The sequence below is a fragment of the Syngnathus leptorhynchus genome, chromosome 2, assembly GCF_054491065.1.
Source record: "Syngnathus leptorhynchus isolate UIUO chromosome 2, UIUO_Slep, whole genome shotgun sequence".
Lineage (NCBI taxonomy): Eukaryota > Metazoa > Chordata > Actinopteri > Syngnathiformes > Syngnathidae > Syngnathus > Syngnathus leptorhynchus.
In genome coordinates, this window is record NC_141196.1 from 8,979,383 (window position 1) to 9,005,166 (window position 25,784).

Here is a 25,784-nt window from a genome sequence, read left to right on the forward strand (position 1 = left end):
TATTTATTTTTTTAAATACCAAAGAGCAGATGTATTGGTAAGGACTTGCCCTTTCTTCATGCTTCATCTTCAAAATATTTGCATCCACAAGTCAACTACTGAATCCGGAGCAAACTTTTTCAGAGTGGAGACACTTCTGTACATTGAGAGACGCCAGTTGAAGTGGCTCGGGGTATCTAATCTGGATGCCCCCTAGACACCTCCCCTGGTGAGATGTTCCGAGCACATCCCACCGAGAATTTACAACCTTGGTATTTTCCTTCTGCTGTAACTGCTATAAATTTCGAACAGCAGAAGCAGAGGGCTGAACAAAAGCGTATTTGCTTTTGTATTCATGAACCCATGTTGTGTTTTTTTTAGAGCATACGAGTCGGTCGTGGCATTTTAAATAGACTCACAATTTGCATCCTGTCTGTCAGCGGACGATCTCACAACTGATTGGATTGGGGAGGCAAGCATTCATCACGAAAACTGTCACCGGGAGCCTTATCACTCGGTACACGTCTTCCACAAGGAATAATGTCAATACTTTTGTTTGTACTTTGGAATTTACTCGGAAATATCAAGCAAAGCTGTTTGCTGAGTATTTAGTTGCTGGCTTAATATGCACACATGGACATGGAAAATTCTGATGATTGCCGAAATAACTGGAAACTGACTAAAGTCATAAGAATTAAGATTCTATAAAAAAAAATAATGAATGAAATTGTTTTTTATTTTCTTTCTGGTCCAGCATAATTATTTTTGACTTCTGAAACCAGACTGAACAAAAAGAATGACGGTACGCTCATGTTAATTGTTTATTTCTTCATTTTCTGCCGAATAACCTTTGGCTGCTATTACTGGAATCAAATTATTTCTGTAACTCAATGAGACAAGTCATATTTTGTCCCTATCCTCCGGAGCAAATTGTTCCAGCTTGTCTCAGGTTTGAAGGGTGCCTTCTCGCAACTCCTTCCACTTATGCCCAGTAGGATTTATGTTCAGAGTAGTCTAATATTTTGTTCCTAGTCATTATTTGATGAGTTTTGGGCAGTTTTACTTGTTATTTGGGTCTTTTTGTTTGTTTGTTTGTTTGTTTGTTTGTTTGTTTGTTTGTTTGTTTGTTTGTTTATATGTTTGTTTGTTTGTTTGTTTGTTTGTTTGTTTGTTTGTTTGTTTGTTTTTTCCGACAGCGCCGTTAAAATTTTAACGCATTTTACTCCACAGTTTCTTGATATTGTTCATTTAGCACGGGCTAACGGTGTTCCTTCGTCACTGCCTGATTTTGGGTCATTGTGTCGCCTGTAGTACTGTTTGTTACTTTATAAATTCATTAGTCACTGATAATTCTTTGTTTTCTTTAGGATCAAATTGTTTTTTTTTTTCATGCCAGCGCTACTGGCTATTCTTGTTGTAATATATTTGTTTAATTATTTTCTAGATTATAAAATTTTAAAAATAGATCCTTGACTATTGGGCATTAGGAAAAATAGCACTCATTACATCCCACTTATTCTTTTTGCACCGTGTAAATTGGGAGTACTTTGAAGAAGTCTGTAAGGCTCAAGGGTACTAGAGTGTGGTGTGGAAATTGTTAGGAAAATGTTGAGCTAAGCCGTTTGTTGCGTTAAAGCAGAAAATCCTCAAACAAAATAGGTTGTGTCTAAAAATAGTGTCCGCTTGGCAACATACATCAAAACGATGTTTTCACTAGGAAACAATTGTAATTAAAGGTTACACTATGTTTCCAGCAGTCATGGCAGCCCAATTGCGGACCAAAAACTTGGTTGATCTTGAGAAATGGAATGGGCAAACACGACAGGCTTGTTAGTGCCTTGCAAAATGTTTAAACGGTTCAAAAATTTGCCAGGGCAATTACAAGATGAGAAACTGAGTCGGGTAAAACAATGTGAACACAACAAAACCTAACAGTAGGTTACAAGCATATAAAAACTTGGTGGCAGGATTATACATAGTGTGACATGAATTCCCAAATGTTTTCCAATCATCTCCCTCAGCCATTCGTGTCTTGTCCAAGTGATGCTCATTGTCCACAGTTGCTTCATTGTTTTCTGGTTGCTGACAGCTGTCAAGTTTCCAAGTCAAGTCGAGTTAAGTCTTGATCACACTGTTGGTTTGTTAAATTGAATGTTGTTTCCCAATTTAGTTGATTAGTTTTTTTCCACGCCCTCTGTCTTGTTTAGGTTCCTTTATGTTCTTAGGCGATTCAAGTCCCATTTTTGAGTGCTATCCGGCCTTGCCTTCCTGATTTTGGGTCCTCACGCAAACTATTATTTCGGATTATTTTATACAAGTTATATAAGAGTTTATTTTTGTAGTTGTAGTTTTTGTGTGTGTGGGAAGGGGGTGTCACGGGGTTATCTTTTTTCCTAAGGTGCAAATCTGCTGTTCTCAGCATCTCTAGTGTAAGGAACAGCACACAAAGATTCTGGTGTGTTGGAGGGGTGCTGATGTGACGCCAGTTGGTAGCAAGTTCACATCGGTCTCGAGACAATGAGCTTCGGCGGCTTTACTTAGTGTCTGAGGTAGAGCTTGTGATCGGTGAAGGAGCAGCAGGAATTGCTGAGTCAAGCTGCAAAGAATTTATGGCCGAACACCATTTGCCACTTAAAGTCGTAATGCGTTTGTTTGCCAAGGTGCTCGCTGGTCCCAACTGTGAAAAAAAAGACAACAAACTCAAGCTTGAATAACGACAATGGCAATTGCCGAGGTTAGCAAATATATGAAAATGTCACAGCAGATCATATCGGTGGAGTCATGGTTTACACATCGCCTTAGAATTCTGAGCTTCAGTCCTTTGTAGAGTTTGCTGATTTTCCCTGCAAGTGTGTGGTTTTCTCCAGGTTCTCTGTCTTTCTCCTCATTCTTATTCCAGATCTGTTCTGATTGAAATTGCTGAAAGAGAATCTAAATTCATGTGTTTTTGTTCCAGGCTGGCAACAGATTTCAATGAGTTCCTCTCTTCCGCAAAGTTTCATGGAGAAATGGTTTTACAATTTTGCCCAAAAAGTGAATGGCAATAATTACAATGAACATAGATAGTATCAATAGGAATTAAACAGAATTTGATGTTGCAGCAGATACTGACCATGACTTGCATGTTCCTGTTTGATCGTTACTCTGTGGAGTAGTGGAGCCCTTTATTTTCAGAAGGACATTCAAGATTTTTTAGCCACGAATAATTTTTGCCCTTCAATAGGAGTCTCTAATCTTTTTACACAATGAGTGCTGGAACACGCTGAGATCTCTACTCAGACTGTTAGTCCCTTTTTATTTGTGGAGCGATTCAATTGAATGAATGCATTTGCATTTGTATTTATTTTCTTTTTTTTTTTTGAGAATTAATGATTTGCATGCAGTTTGACTTTTGTACTTTGATTTTCATTTCAAGATTATTTAAATTTATGCTGCTAGTGATAAATGGTACCAGAATACTTTATCACACACTTCCGATGCCCTGAGAGACAACACGCAAGGTTAGAGGGGTCAAGGTTCTCTTGTTATGGGGTTCTTTGTGTGCTTTTAAATGCTAAAGCCAATATATTGTAAAAGAAGTTTGAAATGAGAAAAATACTGATTTTCCTTCTTGGCATGCTATTCTCAAAAATGAGTTTTTGATTAAGCCATTCTGAATTTAAATGTAGATACTAATCATCTCAACACCGAGTTTTTCAGCCTTTGACTTGTAAGCTAGGCTCAATGAAAATCCGCCACTTTCACACAATAGATGACTACATTATCAAAAGCAAAGCCAAAAGGTGGTAAGAGTTGCTTTGATTTTTTTTTTAGATGCACAATGAAGTCTTTGTTGTGGGGGTCTTTCTCATGTGTGGTAATGTGTCCGTCGCATGCTGCACTACTTTCAAGTTTACTAATTCAATGGCTTGGTGAGGAAATGCTGAATCCACAAAGAAAAATTCAATTCCATGCTTACTTTAGGGGGTCCTGTGCATTTTGCAGTTGGCATTTGCTTTTGTTCTGCTGTGTCATCGTCTTGGTAATGAAATCTTTATCTCATTTGCAATAGACAGAACTCCCCCAAAAAAGAAAAAGTAAAGTGTTTTTTATTTCTTGATTATTTGATGCAACAGGAAACTTGGGTTTCCTCCCAAGTCCCAAAAACATGCTTGGTAGGCCGATTGAAGACTAAATTGTCCTGAGGTGTGAGTGCGAGTGTGGATGGTTGTTTGTCTCTGTGTGCCCTGCGATTGGCTGGCAACCGGTTCAGGATGTCCCCAGCCTACTGCCCGATGACGGCTGGGATAGGCTCCAGCACGCCCGCGACCCCCGTGGGGGACAAAACGGTTTGGAAAATGGATGGATGGATTATTTGATGCATCACACAACGTGAGTGGATCACTGCACATTTGTTTGTTGGAGAGGGACAGTATTAATGTTTACGTATTTTTGATTCGCCAATCGTCTTCTTTGCATTTTTATTTATTTAGTATTATTTTTATTCATGTTTGTATTTTTTTTGTTTTTTTGCTTAATGTTACAAGAGAAACCTGACCTGTGGACATCTCAGGGAATTAAATGGCATCTATTAATCAGTTTGTCTCGAATCTGATCTGGAGCCAATGACCCTTCAGTCCCAAAGTCCAACTTTTTACCGACTTATTTTAACCACAAAGAAACCAAATCTTTTCAAAGAGAATAAGTCGCAAGTGCTGTGTGATTTCTTGAATGACCCACATTTTGTCTGTCCAGTTGTTTCTCAGCACAAAAGACGAAAAGCCATTACCCCTAGATGTCCTTGTAAATGTAATCAACAACTTGGCGTCCAAGCTGCTGTAAGTCAGCTCACAGGTTACTAAAGTGTGTCTGACATTTGACAGCATTGCAGCAGCGCCATTAAAACGTTTGATCCCCTGTGACACATGAATCCAACACAGATTGCTTGTTGCCTATACAGGTCTAGTGATGGGCTTCTCTATGACGCCGCCTGTTCTGGAGAACTCCAAAAATGAACTTGTGATTCCAGTCCACGAAACACTCACTATCACATGCAGGTATGTTTGTGCTGTGCTTAGACACCAACAATACTCGTGTATAACTTGTTTTTGTTCTAGGACGGTTAAATCAGACTTTGACTCCACAACAATGCCTAGCAGGGATATAATCAAATATTCGAGACAAATGGCGTTCACAATTTTTTTTTTCCCGTGCCACATATCTAGAATCTAGCGTTGAAAGGATTGTAATTAAAAGTGCTAACGTAATAAATCTCGCTGTGACAATGATCATATGCATGAAATGTGCAGACAAGGACATAGCACATCCATTGTCCAGAGGAATAGCCACGTATACGTTTTGAGAGGAAGAAAATTGCATGAATTGAAAGTAAAACCCACAAAACAATCAAATATATTGTCAACACTGAAATGTGTTTTCCGTGTAATCATTATCCAATATGTAAATTGATTTTGAAAGCAGAATAGTATGATCATCATTTGATATTATCTATGCATTCTCCTGACAAGTCGTCAATCATTCACAAGTTTCCTTTCACTGTCTTGAAAATTGCCCTCCTATGAATCATTTTTCACACTTGAACTTTTCCCAACAAGGCTCTTTTATGGTATTTCTTGTGCAAAGTGTCAGTATCTTCTGGGAAAGTCTTTTATTGTCAATCACATTTTTACAAAGAAAAATGGTCCCAAAAGTGTCCGCTCACAATGACTGGAAAATAGCCCAAAGAGAACTTTTTTCTCCATTTCCAGATTTATTTCCAGTCATCATCATTTGGAACTGTCCGCAGATGCGGACATGCGTAGGTGGCGAGAGTACTCACAGTGTGCCTGCAGGTTTAAATGTTCTCTTGTAACTCAATTTAAGCCATAAAACAAGAATGTGTGGATCGATGCACAGAGGAAATTACAGGCTTCACCCGACAGGCACACACACACACACACACACGGAATTTCCACTTTTGTAGTTCTAAAGTCTGGACATTTCACAAGTGACACTTCGGTGTTGTTGAAATCAACATTCTAACTGACGTGAAAATGACCTCTGGGCCCTCCTCAGGGGACAACGCACTCTAACTTGGGCCTGGCCTGACCGGTCTCTGGTCGAACAGAAGCTCAGCAGGCGTCAAGGCCAGGCGCCTCTTGCCAGGCCCCTGGGGGACAGGGCAGTCCTGGTCAGCGAGTGTCCAGGCCAACCTGGGATTCCATATTGCAAGAAGTTGATCCTTACCGGCACGCTGGCACGAGACACCGGCTACTACCGCTGCCACTATAAGGATGTGAAGGCCTTCATTGACGACATCACGGCTGTTAGCACTTATGTCTTTGTCAGGGGTGAGTCATCGTCCTACACATGCAAAAAAATAGTTGACCACCAACCAATTATTCCCGTTTTCCACTTCATTAGCTTGTCACGCCTCCACTCAGAATTGATGCTATTTTTAGTAGTTCAGGAGCGTTTCCAAGTGGAACCAATCTTTTGGTGTTGAATCAAAATTGGACATTTGCAAAAGTCTGCTTTGATAATTGATGCTATTTTTTGTAGTTCAGCAGCGTTTCCAAGTGGACCAATCTTTTGGTGTTTAATCAAAATTAGACATTTGCAAAGGTCTGCTTTGACTTTGGAAAATAGTGAGCAAACCACTCTTGGATCTATTTCAAAAAGGTTGGTGAGTGCAACATCAACCACTCTCCTGTGATATTGCTTAAATGCTGTTTAGTGTTTTTATTAATCACTAAACAATACGAAATGAGTTGGTTGAAAAAACGGATTCTAGACAAAAATAGTATTGTAATGCACTTTAATGGTATTGTAATGCACAATTGTATCCAATTATTTGATGAATCATTGGAATAATCAACAGAATACTCAATTCTAAATTAGCCCTACTAGTGAATTGGCTTACAAGAGATGTGTGAGATACGAGTCGTCGATTGGCCAATTCTAGCTTTGATTTGCTGGTAAAAATTAGAGATACACATTGATCGTTTATGCCACGTTTTATATCCGACTATGTATCCTTCCTCTGCGATATTAGTGCTGTTCTGATGAGTTGAGAGAGGAGTTAAGGTATTATGAAAACCACTTGAGTTCTGCATTGCCTTCAGTTCCCATTTGCAACCACCCTGTGACTGAGTCGCAACCAGTCAAGCAAGGGGTAAGTGTTATGAAACGGACAAATGATCATAAAAACACAACTGTATTAAAAACACAATTTTGGACTCAATATAATGGAAAAAGCATCTGTTGATGCCCCCAGTCACCTAATGAAATTAGCACTGTACACGCAATGTTAATTGAGGCTTAGCAAAAATTATTAATCGCATTTTTACGAGGCAATTATGGAAAGGGGTGGGGGGCAGCCCGATCTAGCAATGATAGAATGGAAAGGCATCCATAAGACACACGCTAAAACATAACATTGGAGAATGCTCATCCAAAACAGCAAAAGAGAATAAAGGGGGGAAAGGATTACTACATGCAGCATACGTTTTTGAAAACAGGATGACTTGGGGGAAAAGATCCTCTTCCCTGCATTTGAGCAATCATTTTGTTTGTACTACTGCTGCAGTGAGTCAGCGCTTGATCTTTTTCACCTAAATTTGTTCTCTCATTTCTCCTCTTGCCAGAGATGGTCACCAAGTCTTTGGCCTGACTATTTGTTTAATTTCTCTATTTGTTGGGAGTTTCGGGTCCCAAAACACATCTCTCTAACCCACCCGTTGGAAAATCATTTCAATGGCAAAGCTGCTTCAAAGCGCCGTTGTCGACTTTTCATCAGTCGAATCAAGCCCAGAGAGGTGCTCGATGAGCCGTTTAGAAATTAGAGATTCAAAGTGGTTGATAAAGGTAAGCGTGGGCAGCTCCATGCAATTTTTGCAATAACTGGAAAGGTTATTTAGTATTTTATGAACAACACCATATCATGCTTCCGCTTTCCAGAAATGTAACTTCCCCTGGGAGGATTCTGACAGAATCATTGAGGAGACATGTAACCTTACCTAACCACACAATATCAAAGAAGATCTATCTTTTTCAAGATGTTTATAATTTGGACGGCAATTAATTCTGATGTGACTCTTCACTGAAAGGATTCCATCATTTTAGCGTCACGTTAATTTGAGCAATCATCAGTGTGTGGCACAGCAAATGGACGTTGACATTTGGCATTTTTCTGATCATTTGATGTAACGTCTTAACGTACATTAGTTTTAATTACGCTGATGTTAGGGGACAGTTGGGTCGTATGCTTGCCTTGCTGCGAAAAGACCAAGAAGGAAGTAGCTCAGAGAAACCGACGGCAAGGTCCATTCATGTGAAATGCTTTATTGCCCCTCTGACAAGGTGCCAAAACAGCTTCCACACATCTAACCAGGTGGGCTGATAAGAAGCAGATGAAGCTGCAGTCATCAATTAGAAGAGAGGCGTCATGAGGTGGGATACAGTTGTACAGCATGTGGATACAGTTAACCAGGCCCTTTAATCTGTCTGCCCTAGACAACAGGCACCCACCCACACGTGCTCAAATTCAATATAATACCAGCCGTGATTCCTTCTGAAAAGTTGTACCTTATTGGTCCGTCTATGCCTTCAGATTTGAGTACGGCTATAACAGAAATGGCTTTGGAAGAAAAGGTGAAAGGAAAAAATGTGAGTAGTTGTCAGCGGTAATACATCATCGATGGCCGGCGTACAACGCCTCGCGGCGCTGGCGGGAGAGCGTTAAGAGATAAGCAAGCTGGCGTGCGGCAATATGGCCAGTTTCAGCGATAACAGCTGCGACGAAAATGGGTGACACAACATTAGCGCCACATTAGCTGCGAGTCACAAAAGGAAATGAATCAAGGTGTTGGAGATTGAATCAAAATATGTGGGAGTGGAGCACAGTATGCTTACGCATATGATGGTAATATCAATAAAGCTCCCGTCTGGTGTGCCCTTTGGGGTCATTACGAGCCTGCGATGTATTTGGCTCACTGCAATGGCTGCCATTATCCCAGCAGCTATGAGGGCGACTCATTAATGACCTGCTGTTTTCCATCTGCATCCAGACCCCGAACAGCCTTTCCTCAGGAGGGACGAAGCCAACAACAACAACCTGGAGAACCTTTATGTCACACTTTATTCCACAGACATTGTCGTGCCATGTCTGGTCACAATACCCGACCTCAATGTCACACTATATGCGGTTAGTTGAAGGACGCAGTTTTTTTGTGTTTTTTTTGTAGTCTAATCAAAGTCAATTGAGCATTTAATAGCTTGTTATGGTTCTGTGATTTCAGTCTCCCATCCCACTGGACTTGAACAAGCTGACTTGGGACAACAAACGAGGGTGGATCATTCCCAGGCACGTCATCAACACCGTGCCGACACTCATCATCTTGTCGTGCGTGGCCGTCCTCGAAGGCAAAGAGTACACGGCAAATTACTTGATCCACACTACAGGTAAATAAGCAGGAAGCTGCTGTGTGCATACTGGGAGAGGCGATGGAATATCAATGAGGGGAGTCGACACGGAAGGAGGTCATGTGAAATAATGACTGGCTGTGCCAATTTAAGATAACATGGATTGAGGTGACTACCTGGCTAATAGCATTGATTGCAGGATGGGCATTAGACAATGTCATTCTCATCAGAGGGAAGTACCTGCATTACCAGAATCTAAAAAGTCCACCAGGGATTAACTGTTGGTGACAAAGCAAAGCAAAGGTCATTCAGCTCAATTGCTTTTAATTAATGTTAGCAATTGTCTGGATATAAACTCACTTATTTCCACAAATTGTTTTCTTCGCATGGATGCGGCGCCACGATTAGTCACCAGGTCAATTGTCCACTTAACATAAACGACTCTTTCAAATAGATGACTCTGTTTTCCCATCAGGGAAAAAAAATATGATCACCCCAGTTCATGGAGGGACTTTATATAGTCAACTGCAGAGCCCATTGGAAGCCCTGTCACTAACCAAAACAGCAGCAGAGAAACACATACACACAAGAGATGTCAAACAGGTTCACCTAAAAACCCAGACTAAAAATGATGTTTCCCGTGAATATTCTTTTAATCAGCACAAGAATGAAACTGCACAAAGTTCCACTGACATGAAATCAGGTTGTAACCTTGACAAAATTTGACTGGGCTACATGTATCCCACACAAAAGATTTTGAGGGAAATTAAATATCACATTAAACTTGTCTCTGCTTTGTGAGTCACAAGTGATGTGGCACAATAGCCTATGGGACAAAAAAAATAAAAAATGTCATTAAGTACTTATTGTTGCAGATTTTATTGTCCTTCAAATGTTTTCAAGAGCTTTATCAATGTTATGCTAATCTGGAAATGATGATGTGCTCTCATAGCAAGGGTGCTTGTTATGTTGTTGAAGCACACTGTTTTTAATTTAGCTGTTCACAGTAGGACTCCAGCATAATTTCCTTCTTTTCAAATTAAAAGCTTGCTCCCCCCCCGGAAAGAATTTAAAAGCATCTGCAAATATATCAAATATACAGGTAGTTCAACGCAGGTAATACGTTTATATTTAGCTATGAGAAGATACTCTTCAGAAAGCAAATTCCTATTTAATTCAAAGTGAATTGAACGACTGAAATAAATAAGTTCCAGACCAATCCAATTTTGTTGTAGCAAAACCTCTAATTCGACTGCTGTCCACCAAATATGAGCGCCGTTGTTGAATAATTAAAACGCCATCCTTGTGCATACCAATTAGTACTTATCGCTTCTTTTATTTTATGTCATCATGTCATTTCCTCAAAAGTGATTTCCCATTTTATGTTACTACGTGGACCATTATGTGCACAGAGCAAATGAAATAAAGGCATAATTGTGCTTTGCACACAAGGGGCTTTTGTCAGAACGACACGTTCAAGCCACTTCCAGTTAATGTTATCTTGCCACAAACTTTAGCTCATTTGCAGTCTTAGTCCCTGAATGCAATGTTAATCCAGCAACATCGATTCTCTAGTCACAGATTCATTTCCTTCTGCTTGTCATTGCAACCGCCAACAGCGCAACAAGTTCCCAAGCCTTGCAAGATATTTTTCATCACGAAGGGAGCTTTTGATTGCTTAGAAAAGCAGGTGAACAACATTCATCAGCGCTGAAAGAATATTTGTACATAATCTTTTCTTCATGCGAGCCCTCAGAAATACGATGGATAGAATAAATCTAGAAATGCGTTAACTTAGTTCATACAGTTGATAAATAGCATTCATTAATTGATACAGTGAAGCATTTTTGGCAATATATTTTAACGCTAGAGAAACAGCAATGGAGAGGAACACATGACATTTCAGTAACCCATGCAATGTATAAATCACATTTATTCTAAATGGCTACCGGATATCTTGGTTTTGTGTTGTGGTCATTAAAGTTGATGAATTGAAATCAACTCAAGCTTACATTAACCTGGTCTGTTAAGGTTTAGTTTGTGATGAGAATTTGTAGTAATATAATACTGTTTGTGGATGTTGCCTCTTGTGGATGTTTGACCGCTTTACAGGCATGGTTTTATTTTGAAATGAATGCAAATGATTTCACAACGTGTTTCGCCACTGTGTCCCTGAGTGTGGCTGAGCATCCACATGAGTTAATTCCCCCTTTTTACATCAGCGCTATCTCGCAGTTTTAGTAATTACGACTGCATAATCTTAATTCAGTTTCGTGTTACAGCGGCCCTAAAAATCTCCCCTGGTTTTGACTAAATTAAGGAAAATGTTATGTTTTTTTTACTCTCATTATGTGGTAAGTGAAAGAAACGCTAGCTCTATGCAAGCCCAGTGCGAAAATATTCACCTCCGAGGGTGAACCGAAAGTCGTAGCCGGGCAACTGCCAGCAAAAAGCAACGGTCAGGAGTGGGAGCGTAGAGCGGGTCTTGAACTGAAATGTTTATCGGTCATTGAAGCAAGCACACACAGAGCAGCGTTACACGTATACTGTACACCAAAAGGCATTTCCGAGAACCACAGTGGAGAGCGTCCAACGATACCTTATTTTATGTCTTTTATCTTCAATTGAGACTTGACAACATCCTGGTAATGTCAATATTCTGACACATCAATGGAAACACCGTGAGCTTGTGTATAGTAAGATGGTTCCTCTGGTCCAAAGAGAGCCATTTCCTTTGGTCGTGTGAGGAAGGAAAAACTGCTGACAGTGTCACTGTGACCTCCCTCTGTCTTTCCCGGACAGGAAGTCGAGTTTACGATGTCAAGCTGTTTCCCGAGGAACCCGTGGAGATGATAGCGGGGGAGGCCCTTACCCTCAACTGCACAGTACAGGTGGAGTTCAACACTGCGGCGACCATCAAGTGGTCCTACCCAGGCATGCAGGTTAGCAGAAGGTGCCACGAACGCGATAGATTGTTCAAATCTCCAGGACTTTAAACAAAGCTCGCCCTCTTGTTTGCTCTGACCAGACCAACAACTCGGTAGACACTAAATACCATCGGGACACACTGTCTCACACCACAGAAGCAGTCAACATTCTGACCATCCAAAGCACTTCTGTTACGGATTCTGGCCCATACACCTGCAACGTCACTAACGTGGACTTCGCACAGAGCAAAACAATGCAGGTCATAATTCACGGTATGCACAGACTCAGTTTCTTGATTTGGGATTTTTAGTTATTTTCTGAATCACCCAGACAATATAAATGCTTCAATCACCACACACTAAAGTGTTTAAACACTTTGCATAGGAAGTAATTGTTGATTAATTAGAGTGGGAATCATGACAAAGTGGGTGATACGTCCGTCCAAGTTGTTCACAAAAACTAACAAAATAACTATCGCTAAAATAAAAAAGAGAAACACATTTTCACAAACAAACTTTGAAAATGAAAAACAATTGAAAATAGAAAATGCGCAATTTCTGCAGAAATTGCGTGTGAATGCTGAAAAGCGAAAATTTGACGGCAAGTCTAATCGTGTGAGAATCTAATTCAATATATCTTAAATATAAATGCAAGAATGCACTCATTTATTAAATTTAAATGAATAGATAAGACAAAAAAGAAGTTGGACTGGAGACATACCCGAAGCAGGAATCAAAGCAGGACCTCCCACGTGCAGTCCAGGCCATCTGCGCTAACCAATGCTGAAATTGGATTTTAAAGAGAAACAGTGTTACCATCACGTTGAATGCCTGCTACAGAATGGATCATGAAAAAACTTTATTTGGTCTGAAATGGGGCCATGACATTTATCACGGCTGAGATGTTTCACTTCTCAGTCCTCAAGGCTTCTTGAGTTTGTGCACTTGGTTAGGACTGGAGTATACCCACAAGCGAGTTGCTAGGCTTTGACTCACCTGCAACCCAAATGAGCACATAAAAAATGAAAGGATGGCTACTTACATTTTCAATGTTAACATAAAAATAGCTGTGGAAAAAAACGAGTCCTACTCAAAGCTTTCATCTGCCGGTGTCATTATTTAAATATGTGCTGCCCTCTGGTTGGATTTTACGAGTTAATGGCCAACAAAGGGCTAACTTCACTGTACAGGTCTCTAGATATATGCCAAGTAGAATATATTGTCTTTAATCCCAGAAAAGCCATTTATAAACCTGGACTACAGAAGTGGACCAGTGGTGGAGGTAACATCTGGCCAGAAGTCATTCAAATTGCATGTGAACGTGTCTGCGTTCCCCACTCCTGAAACACAATGGTAAGTTGAGGCCCCCCGTTGTGTCCATTAAGTCTAACAGACAGATACTAAAAGCATAATTAGGCCTCTCCATCTTGAGATTTACCCACTTAATTAGGAGTGCACCTCAATGGGAGGCACTGGAGCAGCTGTGCTCTGTTGTGTTGTGTATCAAAGGTACAGAGACGGAAAGCTGATTAACGAACGACCCGAGTTCAAGATGAAGCGTCTGAGAATTCACCCAAACCACGCCTTGGAGATCAAAGATGTCGCTCCAGGGGATGCTGGCCTCTACACGGTGGTGCTGAAGAACAGTGCAGCAGCCCTGGAGAGGAGACGCAACATTACTCTAGTTGTCAATGGTACGTAAGTGCTCCCTAGATAGAGATACGCCCATGTGTCAATGTGTCAAAACAAAGGTGATATAAGTTATCTACTTTTGTGGAGAAAATGAATTTGAATCTAAAATTGTATTTGAATAAATGACAAGTGATGAGAAATAGAACGGGCATAGTCCCAATTGTTGGGTAGAGTTCTTTCCAGTTTAGTTTAGGATGGCTGTCGAGGCCATGAAAACATTCCTGATCCTGCTGAGAGAGGCAAGATATCAGAAAGGGGACAAAAAAGTAAGAGCAATATTTTCCTAAAGTTGTGATTTTCTTCTTTCAAATATACCACAGTGCAGCTCTCTGTTGAACTGGTGAAAATATATAGATATTTTTCAGGGTGCCCCCCCCTGAGGATGGAGAACCTGCAAAAACGAGTTTGGAATGTTGATTCCAAAATGTCTACTCACAAACACAGCAGACTAGCTTATTGTTTTTTGTTGAAACAATTGTATTGTTTCCCCCCCCCTCTGTCTCTCTCTGTGTGTCTCTCTCTCTGTCTCTGTGTGTCTCTCTCTCTGTCTCTCTCTGTCTCTCTCTGTCTCTCTCCGTCTCTCTCTCTCTCTCTCTCTCTCTCTCTCTCTCTCTCTCTCTCTCTCTCTCTCGGTACGCATATGCTCCCTCCAGTGGCACGCAAAAGAATTACTGGCGAAATGCAGTTCAGTTGTGTTTAACTTTTAATAGCATTTTCAAAATCACAGACAAATCTACAAAAATTTCAAGCAATTGTGCGACTGGTCGAATTCTGAACCATTTGACTTCAAGCGCATTGAACGTCAGAGGTTTCATGTGACTTGCTTTCCAGCTGGGATGGACTCCATCATTCCAGTAATCCTGGATAAGCAGTGTAGAAAATGACTGAATGGATGGTTGTTGGTACATTTCAGCATCCAAGAAAATCCGCTGCGCATAATCAAAACCCCACAGAAGGATGATATGTGAATGTTTTTTTGCCAGGATCACAGAGAAATGGATCCAAACTATTTCCAAGACAATAATTGTAATGGCTGGTGTAATGCAAGCCAAGACAAAATGAATGATCATTTTCTTCTGTTTTGTAAAAAAAAAGAGAGAGAAACAAAAATAAGGGGCTAAGTTGACCTGGCAATGTTCTGTCTTTCAAGCTGAGTTTCAGAGCCATAAGAAAACAAATCCATGACGTGCAATGGGCTGTGAAGTTTACCGCTCAGCTCTTTCCTCATTTTATGATGAAAGCAATTGTCGTTCTTTGGGTGTTTTATAAAAGCATGCCAGACGTTGCTGGTGACTTGCACTCGTATGGCCAATAAATTGCTTTGCTGGGTTTTGTATACAAAGCACCTTGACATTTATGACTTTTAATTGTGCGGTATCTCTGTGTAAAAGCTTGCTCTATTTCAGATTTATAGTTAATAGCCACCCTATGTAAATGGAACCTTAAGATAAAATTCAGGTCTCCAGTATTATTGAGACTGACACAAATGTCTGACGATGCAGTGCAATCAAAAAAGCAGATCTGGCTCACAGTTTGCCACCGCAGGACAAAATCATTACGGAAACACGATTAGCTAATTCAATCAAACTTACCACCGCTAGTTAGGACATATAGTAACGTCCTCACAGGTGCTCAAGGATGGATATAGTTGCTGGCGCACTTTCAATCACTTAAATCACAAACTGAAAGCAAATAAACGCATAATCACATTTGTAAATTGATACAGAGCAACTCAACGAGCAGACTGGCTAACTGAAGGCGCCTCAGAAATGACAAGGCAAATAAATGGAATGTTACGCAATGAATGAAGGTAAATTGTAAGAAAACTAGGTTCTCAAGTAAAGTAGGTCTGTTGCTGTGACACGCAAAGATCCCACGAGTGTAAATGTGTCTGTGTCTGACCCATTCCTCTGTACTGCAGTTGCCCCTCAGATAAATGAGAAAGAAGTGGCAGAACCATCCACTCCTTACCCCAGCGGTAGCAGTCAGACACTAACGTGCACCGCCTATGGTCTCCCAACTCCCACCATCCGCTGGCAGCGGAGGAAGTGGGGCCCCTGTGTCCTCAACAATACTCGCGGCAGAATGTAAGAGAAAATATTACCCTCACTTGGGCAGCTTTCACACACACAAAAGAAAAAAATGTGAAGCAGTGAATATGTGTGAGGGTGAGCAAAGAGGAGAGGATGAAGGTGGTTGCACAACTTGAGGAGGAGGAGGAGGAGATAAAGACAAAAGCTGGAGTCAGTCTCTTGGATCCTTCTCTGCTCTATTACATTATCCACCATCCAGCAGCCTTGACGCTTTTTCTTTCAGAACCACCATGGTATATATACTAATGCGCTAGAATGGCAACCTCTCGAGAATGCGTGCGCTTACATTTGGCCGCTATAAATCACGCGCAACCCAACTTTTCACACATCCTCACATTTATTAGCAGGCATATATTTCCCCGCCTTGGGCTTTTTCTCCCATTCGCCATCTGCACTCAATCTCTTGACATGATGGAATAGTTTTTTTTTGCACCACCACGCATAGCATATTGTTAGACTTTTTCATATTCCTTTAACCCCAGGTGTTGCACTTGCCATATTTTTTCGAATATTAATGTCGGTATTCCACAAAGGCTGCAAATTTGTTTCATACAAGCTTCAGGCAATTTCAGCTATCCTCACCTCTTGTGTGGGTGAGTAAGTCTGTATAGGTCACTTATTTAGTTTAAATATTTGTATAGAATTTCATTGGCCCTTAGGTGTGTTTTTTTGTTGACGCTCTCTTGAGCTAAACAATTTCACTTCTTTTCGAATGGAAGTGATACAGCGCAATTCGATTCAAGCACAGGTTAGTTGGTTTAGAAACAATTAGTAACTCAGTGATTCATAAACGTGCCATGGAATCAGGTATAATCTTCTATCTTTTGCAAACTGATTATTGAAAATAATGTTAAATAATAATAACAATGTTAAAAAGAATAGGTTTGTCTGGTCCAACTACCCAACTTTATGAATGAATGTAAAATAACAACAGACAGATTTAGCAATGTTTAAAATAACCATTTGTGAGTAGCTCTAAAATAGAACAATGTGCAGCTAATCCATGTGATCGGTATATGAATCTGTATTGGCCAATCTCACTCGTGAACGATTAATATCGGAATCAGCAGCATAAAGCTCCTAATGATTATGGATTACAGTTCATGAAAAAAGATACCAAGAAGGAATTAGAATATTACAGGAGAAACTATTAAAATCAGATTTTAGATCAAAATCATGTTGAACTGGATTCATGAACCTACAATGTAAAAATGAGTTTCACTTTTTGAATCAAACTACTGAAATAGTATTATAATAATCATCATCATTAAAATAATAATAAATATGACAAATAATCAAATTTATGAAATTCCACCTATATTTATGTAGTACTATTGGTCTGTGCATGCATGTGTATCTCATAAAAGTGAGTCCACTCTTCAAATTTTTATAAAATCTTAACACTGGTTTATCTCCTTAGGTTGGAAATATCGCTCATACACTCAGTGTATCGCTTGTAAAACAGTTTAAATTTCATGTTCCCACACATTAATGGTGGCTGGCCATTTATGAAATAACGAAACTCGTACGTGCACGTCTCAGCCAACATGCGTCATTGGGCTAGTTTTTAATCCTGCTCCGAAAAGTCAGGCCAACTGAGAAGGTGAAAGAAAGTTTAACTACAGTATATATCTCAACAATTGAGAGCTAAATTGCTCTTCCATCGCACATTTTTCGGGATTATCTTCAAACATATTTAATGTATTGAGAAACAAATCACCAAAGAAGACTGACTTCACAGGATTTTGATATGCTACATTAAATTTGTAGAACTGACAGCGACAAATTTCCATGATGACACAGTTTAAAGTAATGGCGATAGTCAGATATGAAACAAACCAGCATGAAGGGGGAGAAAAGAAAACAAAATCACATATCACATCAGGATGTCTGGTTTGATGTAGTTCTCAGTCACCCCCACAGTCCACTCTATGCTGTGAATGTCAATGAGGAGAGATGTCATCAATGTGTTTCTCTCCAGGGTGCGACCAGACAGGAAAGGCCGCGGTGATACGATCCCAGACTGTCAGGACTGGCAGGACATTTGCCTAGAAGGGGCTGTGAACGAATCGGAAGTGATTGAACCATCTGTTGAACTTGTGGATGGACGACAGAAGGTGAAAACAAGGCTCTCTAATTCTGACTCGTCACACTTTTTACAGTGCAAGATAGATGACGATGATTTACATAAGTAGCGTGAGCCGTGACGCGGGATGTTTTTGTGGAAGCGTCCTGAATTTCCTGAGCCCCATAACAAAATTTGTCAATCAAAACCCATTTGCACAGTAGAAATATTTAGAACGGGCTTCCTCTGCAGGCTTCCTGCAAGAGTTCCATGCAAACACACTCATGCACGTATTCATCTCTCTCTGCCCTGAAGAGGAAATCACAGCTGGAAAACAAAAAACGAAACTGACGTGGTAGCGTACTGCGCACGTGCAGTCTCGTGCTACGTTCAGTCATCGCTGAGTGACGTTTGCTCTGTGTTAAGCTGTCAAAACACAATCAACTTTGTGTCTGCTCAGAGAAGCACTTGACAGCCAACTTGTTCTTCTTCTCACCCACAGACAGTCAGCCGACTGCAAATTCGCAACGCCAGCGTGTCTCTCCTATACAAGTGCTCTGCAGAGAATAAAGTCGGCAAAGATGAACGACTCATTTACTTCTACGTAACCGGTGAGTAGGCAACGTTATGCTCGTCTTTCCCCCTCCGGTGCAACTGATAGATGCTGTCTGCTTTGATGTTCATAAATGTTTGAATTGTTAGTTTTTCTTAACATTGGTTTGTACTGTACTTACAGCTTTGGAAGGCACTGTTTAAAAAAATTCAACAGAAAAATCCTTTCTAGCCAAAGAACACACATGTATTATTGAGTAGGCCTCTGCTGCTGCAAAAAAAAAAAAAAAAGCATCTTTCTTGTACTTGTTACTATATACGACATATATTTCCATCAAGTGAAGCTCTTGCAGTTTCTTTCAACAGTGAAAATCACTGCACATGTTGATATTCTGCATGGACGACAACCACGTAGTCCCTCGGCGCTGAATTTAAAGGGCAATGAGCTGGGAGACGCTTCGATTGGCTGAGAGTCATCTGCGTTGCCTCCCACAAGGGAACAAATTTTGTCTTCTGTCTACGCTAGTCAAGCAAAATATCAAAAGAAAGAAAACTCACAGTGTAGTGTCATTATTATCGAGATCAATACGATACCATTTTTTGGACAATTGTATCAGCCGACATACTGGTCCGCTGTTCCACTTTGGTCCCATTGATTTACATAGCAAGACCATAGAATGCCCACTTTAAAAAGTTATTTCTTGTTCAGCCATCCCGGAGGGGTTCAGCGTGGAAGTGCATCCATCAGAGAATCCCCTGGAGCAAGAGAAGGTGTCTCTGTGCTGCAGGGCCGACAATTACACCTATGATCAGCTGCAGTGGTACCGCCTGGACCCCAATGCCCTGCAGGGCAAGCCTCAGGAGCTGGACTGCAGAAGCGTGCATCTCTACGCTGTCGCCCTTGATGGACAGCTCGTCTTTCAGGAGGCCTCCAACAGCTGGGTCCTGGATTTCACCCTACCCGCCATACAGCTGCAGGATGAGGGTCACTATGTGTGTGAGGCTCAGAGCAGACGGAGCGGCGAGAGGCATTGTCTGTTCAGATATATGTCTGTCAAAGGTGAGGGACAAAAGAGATCGACCATTCATGTGCCATATATCCGTCCATCTACATAAAAAACAGGCGGCTAATTCGAAACGCGCCATGAAAACACATAACACTCAGTGATGCATCGAGCAACCCACGCAAGTCCCCGCTTGCATAATGAAGAAAATTTGAAGCGTAGACGACGCTGAAAATCGAGCCGAGGTGCCGCGGGGCTGAACAAAACAATGCGTGCCTGTTTGGCCTACTACAACCTCACTCGAGCGCCTGATACATGTCATGTAATGGGAGTTTCTTCACCTTTGCTCTCTGCTGTCATGTGTGGAAATTGAGTAGAGCCTGTGCAAATAAATATTTTGTAATAATAATGGGTATTGATGCCACAAAATAGCAGAAGGGAAGCTCATAAACCATCAATGCCATGCATGTAAGCAACTCCTAATCCATGTTACATGAATGACTTCATTAAGTCGTTAATTATTCAACACAGATTACTTTCACATGAAGCGTCACAATAGCATTATAGCTAGCATATCACTCACCCATAAACTGATTTATGTATGGTGGTTCACTGTATGTATTATTATCAGACTTTGACTTTCACACAGATGCAATCGTGCAATTTTCTTTCAACTGTCTGATTTCTTCGTCAGGCCTGGAGGGGCCTCATTACAAGCGGAGACTCACCAACCAGACGGTGAACGTGACGGAATCACTGCACATGGAGTGCGACGTGGAGGGAAGACCTCAGCCGCGTCTCTCATGGTTCAAAGACAACCAGCCGCTCCACCAAATGTCAGGTGCGTGAACACGTCGGCATCGTCTACCAGGCCCCTCGACCCTTTTGTCAGCGTTCATATTCAGTTTGCAAAACTGCCAGAAATAGTACAAAAGGAAGTGGCATCTCTCAAGTCAAACTTTCACGGTAAAAAGCCTCATTTTACATGTAAAACACATTGGAAGTTCATCTGCATTTTGTTAAAACAAAATTGGGATTATGAAAAAAATGTATGTCATGCATTTTAATGGCATCTAGTAGATAGATTTGGGCTATTCGCTCGGAAATCCAGTCCCTATTCCCAGTGAAAAGTGGGGATAGGCACTGAGGATTAGGGATAGATTAACTGTTCTTTGATTTAGTTGTATGTAAGATTATTATAGGTAATGATGAAAATTAAAATAACTGAAACAATTTGGAAATATCATCTTTGTTAACAAACCAAGAACAATTTCTAACTAAAGCTACATTTTATGTTTCTAAAACTTCCTATAGTTATGGTAAAAAAGGACTTTGTTTTACTTTTTTTTGTTAATTATTTTGTAGTTTATTTTGAACATTTGTATTTAAAAAGAGAGCTGATAAAAACTAATGGACCCGCTTTAAAAAAGATATAAAAATGCAATCAAAATAAATGTGAAAAAATCCCAAACTACTACAACCCAGGTTTTATTGGCTTAATTATCAACTGGTTACTTTGTATGCAATTACAACAATTTGTGAGTCAACCTGTGTCGTGAAATGAATCGTGTTTGACTCTGGAGCTTCTGCCACCAATTCAAAACCAATTTCCATGAAGCAATAATGACGGAAGGTATTCAATTTTATACTGGAACAAATTTTTCCCGTTTTTGTCATTACGGCATTGGAACTGTCCACAGTAATGGCACTGTTCATCTTTTCAACATCCATTGTGAACCAGGAGGTGACCTTCTTCTGATGGACGAACATAATGACAAACAACAATTTCGCCTTGGTTTGACAGACAGCCCAGTTATATATAGTTATCGTTATATCAGTAAATCTTATGAAACACTCCTGTAGGTAATGCATAGTTCAACACAGCACCTCAACAGCCACCTCGCAAGCTGAACACACTCTGATACGCCCACATTGTCCATTTTGGGACATTGCTCAGATAAATATTTCGACTAAAAGTGGTAAAAAATTTCCCATTTTTGACAGTGACAGATATTTTTTGTTTGTTGTTTTTGTTAGTTTTTTTTTTATTACAGTTGACCCACCACTATCAGCTCATGCATACAGATGAACGATTATTTCCAACAACGTTTGCACAGATGTGTATTGGCCACACACACACACACACACACACACACGCATGCACAAATCATTTGTTGATGATGGTCATGACTCATTACATTCTCACCGTAGGAGATAAGGGGATGAATGACAGGTTCCTGTGGGGAGATGCAATTCAACACATAGTAGGATGTAAGAATAATGAATTTAGATTAGAGAAGTAGACCATGGGAAAAAAAATATCTATCATTGAGCAAATTATGTGAGTGTTTGGGGATTTGTTAAAGCGCACAAGTGCATTGTTGTATGTTGTGCTCCCCATCACATGCATCATCACATGGAGCTACACATACTTGGAGGCTACGGTGGCCGCAGCCAGCATGAGTAAATGTTGATATTACATCACACAGAAAATGAAACTCTTTCATGGCATTTGATGCGTCTAGTAAGCATTAATCAAGATGATTACTTTCATACCTTAGCGCATAACTAAGATGACTGAGTATCATAGCAGCCACATTTTCAGAATGAAAGCAGGCAGAGGTTGAAATCGCTTAAGTACTGATCTAAAGTCCACTCTTGACTCATTGCAGGGATCCAGTTGCAGGACTCAAACCGAACGCTCAGCATCCAGCGAGTTCGGGAGGAGGATGCTGGTCTTTATACCTGCACTGCCTGTAATCTGTGGGGTTGCGTGCACTCAACAGCTGCCATCCGTGTTATTGGTGAGACCCGCAATATTTGAAATCCTGTGACTTTATTGCTATTTTCACTTCTATGCCATTTACTTCGATCTATTGATATTTTCTAACGATGATTAATATTTCACCAATATATTTAATGAACAAATGTACAGTTGATCTGAGTTCAACTTCCAATAGAATTGATGTTTAGATAACCAGAGCATTTTATTTTGAGAGGGAAATTCAATGAGTATCTTTCCTATCATAGCAAACCAGCATGGCTAAAATGTTTGACTTGGACTTTATCTTGAGTATTTGGAGCAAGGTTCTGGATATGTGTGCATTTTATGATTGTGAACCAGTGTGGCCATTGATATGTTGTGTCAAAATAGTTGGCTCCGCCCCTGCACACAATCACATGGCACTAGAGAAAAAGTGTCTCACTGCTGACGCACCACATATGCAAGGCTCTGAGTTTTAATCAGTCACCTCTCAAACTTAACCGCTGCAGGCATGTTTAGACCACTGCAATAAAATCAAAGTCACTGACCACTGCGGCCTGAAATGAATAATTTAATCGGTTTGCATTAGAGGGCTTCATGAGTCATATAATCATATTGATGATTTGCTCATTGCTACACCTTAAAGATTTAATGTCAGGATATTAGAAGCAGAATGCTGATGAGCATCACTTGACTGTTCTGAAGTAGCACAAATACCTTTTGGAGACAGGTGAGCTTCACAAGACCTTCCTTAAACATTCAAATTGCCATGTCTAACTGTCATGTGCTTTCTGCACAGCACTTGCTCTTGAACAAAGAGTTGAATGGCAAAATTCACAAAATTTTGGAACCAGAATCGACCAATGCATTACAGACAACAAACACTGTCTGTACTTTAACTTGGATAACAATGGATGATGTATATTATGACCCTGGGGGGTTTACTGCTTTGGATGCAAGTCCACTCACTTTGTGTTTGGTAATATGTTTTCTTTGGCTTGCAGTATTTGAAGGCCACTAGTATTGTACAAACGCTCCTTCAAATACAGCCCACGGATTCTAAATGTTTTTCTTCAAATTGGAGGATACATTCTTCATGGCCAGCCATATTCCAACATTCCGTGCACAACTCTCCTCAGCGCAGTAAATAATTCCAGTACAGCAGCACATAATGCCAGATATGTTAAACCTTCAGGGACAGTAAAACCTTCTAATCCCACTTAAATGATTTGAAACTGACATTCATTCGAAAAACAGCTGAGGCAACCAAGAAAGAAGTCTGAGTTGCTCGATTTAATGACGAGTGACTCGGGAGACTTTGACAGCATTGCCTCTGATGATTTCGAGGCCGTGCGCTGCCTTAAACACACAACTTCAAACCACAACATTATTTTATGAATCACTGGTTGACGTCCATATTGTTTATGTACATGTTCTTCAAAAATAACATCGTCAACAATGTGGGTAGGCTACGCGAGTGCTGCATTCATGTTATCAAACACTGTAAGAACTTTGGAAACCTGAGATACCATCTGCATCTCTTGAATGCAATTCAATTCAGGAAGGCCGGACTACATGCTGGGCCACTCTATGGTTGGTTCTGGGCCGCATGTGGACCGCGGACCGCGAATTGAATAGTTTTTTTGCGATAAATTTCAAATATGCCCGTTTTGAGATGCCTTTCCTTCCTCTTTTTTCTTCTCAGGTTCCAGTGATAAGGCCAATGTGGAGATCCTAATTCTCATCGGAACAGGAGTGTTTGCTGTGTTCATCTGGGCCTTGCTAATCCTAATTTTCTGCAATGTGAAACGGGTCAGGCATCCCTTCTTTCCGCAGTTGTATGTCAGAAAGAGATGGACTCTCTTTAAACTTTGACTCGCCTCTAAATCACCCTTATGATCACTGCCGTTTGCTCCAAGAACTCCCGATCCCTCCTTAGAGTGTCACGACCTGTCTCCTTTGGTTTCCTTGTGTCTATGTTGTCATGGTTTCTGTTTGGGTCGCCCCTCACCTCATGTGTCTGCGGACAATCAATGGACTAACCTGCCTCTCGGTACCTGTCGTATTTAAGTCCTCTCTGTGTGTCACTCCCCTGTCGGATTGTTCTCGTCTCTTTGTCTGTTCTGTTTCTTTATCTCTCTGTCTCTGTTTAATTTCTGTGTCTGCAAGTCATGCAAATTTGCCCGTTCCACTTGGTTTGTTCCCCTCATTCTCCCTTCCAACTCCCTTTTCCCTCAATAAACCCTGGTCCAAGCTGCATTCGGTCGCCTCGCTCCGTTCCCGAACGTAACATATAGTGCAATCGCACCATTTGTAGCCATTAACCCTCATGACAAGGACGAGCGTTATGACTCCCAAAAAGCCTTTAATTGACTTTTTTTCCTCACTTTGTCACAAATGACATCACCACACAGCTGCTCCATAGCAAGCCGGTGTCATGAGTGGGAATACTCGGTCACACCGGCATGGCTGTCTTCATTTTTCATTTCCAGCTCAGTGCAAATGCATCATCTCTCTCTTCCTCAGATTAACCCGGCAGATATTAAGACAGGCTATCTCTCAATCATCATGGACCCCTTGGAGGTCCCCTTGGATGAACAATCAGAATACCTGCCCTATGATTCCTCCCAGTGGGAAATCCCCCGAGACCGACTACAGCTGGGTGAGTGACCCGCATCAGATGCATGCTGACATGATGCCGTGAAACAGGTGGCAACGATGCGCGAGGGAAAACCAAGGCGAGAATATATGGATGAAATCAAATTTGTTCTGTTTCCCTGAATTCTTAATGGCTTAGTTTAGAGTGCAGAGTGCCAAGAAAACAAAAAGTGCTAATATTGCACTCGCTCCTCTCACGGCTCTTTAAAAACACCCTGAGGAAAAAAAGCATCTGCTCAGTGGTTGCAACTCATTGGAGCATTCTGTTTGCCAAACACTGCAATTGAGGTTGTAATTTTTTCTGCCTTTTCTCCATAACGGCTAGATGCGTTTATAGTTTGTGACTTGGCGATTGCCAAGCTCTTTTCATGATACTGACATTGCCCCAGTTAATATCAATTCATCTAAACGTTCTCTGTTCATTCGACGGTTTGTCGACATAGGAAAAGTTTTAGGCCACGGTGCCTTTGGCAAGGTAATTGAGGCATCAATCTACGGAATCAGCAAGAGCGCACGTCTCCACACTGTGGCTGTCAAGATGCTGAAAGGTCAGATTCATCTTTTCATATATAAAGTATTGCATTCTCAATTAGCATTGAGGAATTACACTTGACCGCAGTTTGGCTAGGCCAGCCATAAATGTTATTT

At 40.8% G+C, this 25,784-nt stretch overlaps 1 protein-coding gene across 1 annotated transcript in view; it reads left to right on the forward strand.

The window, feature by feature from the left end:
- Positions 1-3,917: 3,917 nt before the first annotated feature.
- The window catches only part of flt4 (fms related receptor tyrosine kinase 4), a 28,524-nt gene continuing 6,657 nt past the window's right edge, over positions 3,918-25,784 (forward strand). The window contains exons 1-18 of the mRNA XM_085905782.1: positions 3,918-4,350; positions 4,919-5,015; positions 6,034-6,308; positions 9,027-9,163; positions 9,258-9,420; positions 12,184-12,323; positions 12,410-12,581; positions 13,544-13,661; positions 13,818-14,002; positions 15,922-16,087; positions 18,075-18,210; positions 18,661-18,769; positions 19,420-19,770; positions 20,409-20,555; positions 22,387-22,518; positions 24,184-24,290; positions 25,005-25,140; positions 25,580-25,684. Coding sequence (XP_085761908.1) covers positions 4,927-5,015; positions 6,034-6,308; positions 9,027-9,163; positions 9,258-9,420; positions 12,184-12,323; positions 12,410-12,581; positions 13,544-13,661; positions 13,818-14,002; positions 15,922-16,087; positions 18,075-18,210; positions 18,661-18,769; positions 19,420-19,770; positions 20,409-20,555; positions 22,387-22,518; positions 24,184-24,290; positions 25,005-25,140; positions 25,580-25,684 — 2,668 coding nt within the window. The 5' untranslated portion in view covers positions 3,918-4,350; positions 4,919-4,926. The remainder of the gene's footprint in view (positions 4,351-4,918; positions 5,016-6,033; positions 6,309-9,026; positions 9,164-9,257; positions 9,421-12,183; positions 12,324-12,409; positions 12,582-13,543; positions 13,662-13,817; positions 14,003-15,921; positions 16,088-18,074; positions 18,211-18,660; positions 18,770-19,419; positions 19,771-20,408; positions 20,556-22,386; positions 22,519-24,183; positions 24,291-25,004; positions 25,141-25,579; positions 25,685-25,784) is intronic.